The sequence below is a fragment of the Penaeus chinensis genome, chromosome 28 (assembly GCF_019202785.1).
Source record: "Penaeus chinensis breed Huanghai No. 1 chromosome 28, ASM1920278v2, whole genome shotgun sequence".
NCBI classification, from domain to species: domain Eukaryota; kingdom Metazoa; phylum Arthropoda; class Malacostraca; order Decapoda; family Penaeidae; genus Penaeus; species Penaeus chinensis.
Window position 1 is genome coordinate 1,812,430 of NC_061846.1, and position 2,347 is coordinate 1,814,776.

The window sequence follows — 2,347 nt, forward strand, 5'->3', positions numbered from 1 at the left end:
TATCTATCTCTTTCCTCTCTCTCTCTCTCTCTCTCTCTCTCTCTCTCTCTCTCTCTCTCTCTCTCTCTCTCTCTCTCTCTCTCTCTCTCTCTCTCTCCCGTGTCACGTTCTCACATTTCAACTGTTGATTTCTGTTGTCGTTCCGAATAATTAACGCTTGGTCGTTGAATAAGAAGCGACTGGAATTGGCTGTATAAAGCTCTTAATTGAAACGTCTAATGGTGTAGAAAAATTGAAGGGGGGGGGGGTAAGGATAGTAAAGGAGAATATGTAGAATAGGAATAGACGCGAGTGAAGGAGGGTAGGAAGGGAGGAAGAAGGAGAGAGAGAAAGAGAGAAAGAGATGGACAAACAAACAGACAGACTGAAAAAAGGACACCCTACCTCCCCCCCCCCCAAAAAAAAAAAAGCGAGAGAGAGAGAGAGAGAGAGAGAGAGAGAGAGAGAGAGAGAGAGAGAGAGAGAGAGAGAGAGAGAGAGAGAGAGAGAGAGAGAGAGATAGAGAGAACGAGAGAACGCGATAGAAAAGAGCGAGAGAAAGAGAAAATTAGGGCAAGTTACATATAAGGACAAGCGGAGGGGAATAAGGTAGGAGGGGATTGGGGAAAAGGGGAGGAGTGTGAAGGGGGGGAGGGGAGGTGGGGGAGGAGGGGGAGGAAGGGGGGGGGGTGTAGACGTCGCAGGGGTTTCCAACTCAGCAGGAGGAGACGGCGAGGCAGATGGTGCGTAACAGAAGGTGACTGAGAAAGGAACATAATCCTGTAGAAAGCGTGGATGCTCGTGTTTTATTGCCTTTGTTGATGCGAGAGAATTTTCTTTATTTTTGGGGGTGTTATTATGTGTTTTGTTGTTGTTGTTGTTGTTGCTGTGTTTGTTGTTGTGTTTGTTTTGTTTGTTGGGAAAGCTGGTTGCACAAATATTTATTATTGTTGATGTTGTTGTTGATATTATCATTATTATTATTATTATTATTATTATTATTATTATTATCATTATTATTATTATTGATGTCTCACCCCCAACGAAAACCCAAAATCTCTTCCCCTCGGTCTCACCCCCGCCCTTCTCCCCCCTCCAGGTGTGGTTCCAGAACAAGCGCAGCAAAGAGCGGCGGATGAAGCAGCTCACGACCATGGGCATGCGCGCGCACCTCTTCGCCAACCCACGGAAGCTGCGCGACCTGCCCCTGGGGATGGAGGACGGCTATGGCTTCTTCCCCGGCTACAATGGGTTCCCCGGACAGCAGTTCCCGGGGTACTTCGGACCCCAGCAGCCCATGGGCTACCCGCACAGTGAGTGGAGTGCTGGGAGTTTTTTGTGTGTGGGTGTGTGGGTGTGTGTGGGTGTGTGTGTGTATGTGTGTGTGTGTGTGTGTGTTTGTGCGTGTGTGTGTGTGTGTGCGTGTGTTTGTGGGTGTGTGTTTGTGTGCGTGTCTGTGTGTGTGTGTCCGTGTGTGCGTGTGTGTGTTCGTATATTTACGTTTATCTTTATCTTTGCAAATAACGCTGCCAAAACTAGTGTCCCTTCGTCTCCTTTCTTCCTAATCTAACCCCCTCCCCCCTCTCTCCCCTCCAGTGGGCCCTGGCATGGAGCAGCCCCTCCCCCCCGGCGGACCCATGGGCGGCGCTGAATTCCCCGGGATGCCGCCCATGGCCACCATGATGGGCGAGGCCTGCCCCCCCCACCCCCCCATGACCTCGCCCTCCGAAGAAATGGTCCATGGAGGTGAGTAGGCCTATGCTATGGCCAGATTTTTATTATTTTTATTTTTTTAAACTTTATATATATATTTTTTTTTTTTTTGGTGTTTAGATTCATGTCCGTGTTGATAGATAGACTGAGATATAGATAGGTAAATCAAAGAGATAGATCGAGATAAAAATCACAGTTATATGGATACGTTTTATAAGCCTACATTATTTTCCTCGTCCCTAACGCCATCTTTTTTTCTCCTCCCAACAGGCGGGTTCAGCGATCACCAGAGCTCGGAGATCTTGGCATGGTAACGGGCATCTATACCCCTCCCCCCCCTCTCCCCCCCTCCCCCTTACACCAATACACCCCCCCCCCTACCCGGCACCACATACCCGAAATGCCCCCTCTTCTCCCCCTCTCCCCCCTCCAACCCCCTCTCCCTACCTACGCCCTCATACCCCAAAATGCCCCCTTCCCTCCCCCTCCCCCCCACACCCCCTCCCTGCCCACGCCCACATACCCGACATGCCCCGCCCCCCCGCCCCCCGTCTGAAGAGCGCCATGCCTCCGCCTCCGCCGACGTGCGCACAACTCGCCAACCAAAGATATCTATGCGCAGGTCCTCGCTGACGTCACGGATTTTGCTATGATG

General features: G+C 50.8%; 1 protein-coding gene across 1 annotated transcript in view; it reads left to right on the forward strand.

The window, feature by feature from the left end:
* Window positions 1-2,089, forward strand: part of LOC125040120 (LIM/homeobox protein Lhx1-like) — a 42,750-nt gene extending 40,661 nt beyond the window's left edge. The window contains exons 5-7 of the mRNA XM_047634631.1: window positions 1,079-1,292; window positions 1,576-1,725; window positions 1,963-2,089. Coding sequence (XP_047490587.1) covers window positions 1,079-1,292; window positions 1,576-1,725; window positions 1,963-2,006 — 408 coding nt within the window. The 3' untranslated portion in view covers window positions 2,007-2,089. The remainder of the gene's footprint in view (window positions 1-1,078; window positions 1,293-1,575; window positions 1,726-1,962) is intronic.
* The last annotated feature ends 258 nt before the right edge of the window (window positions 2,090-2,347 follow it).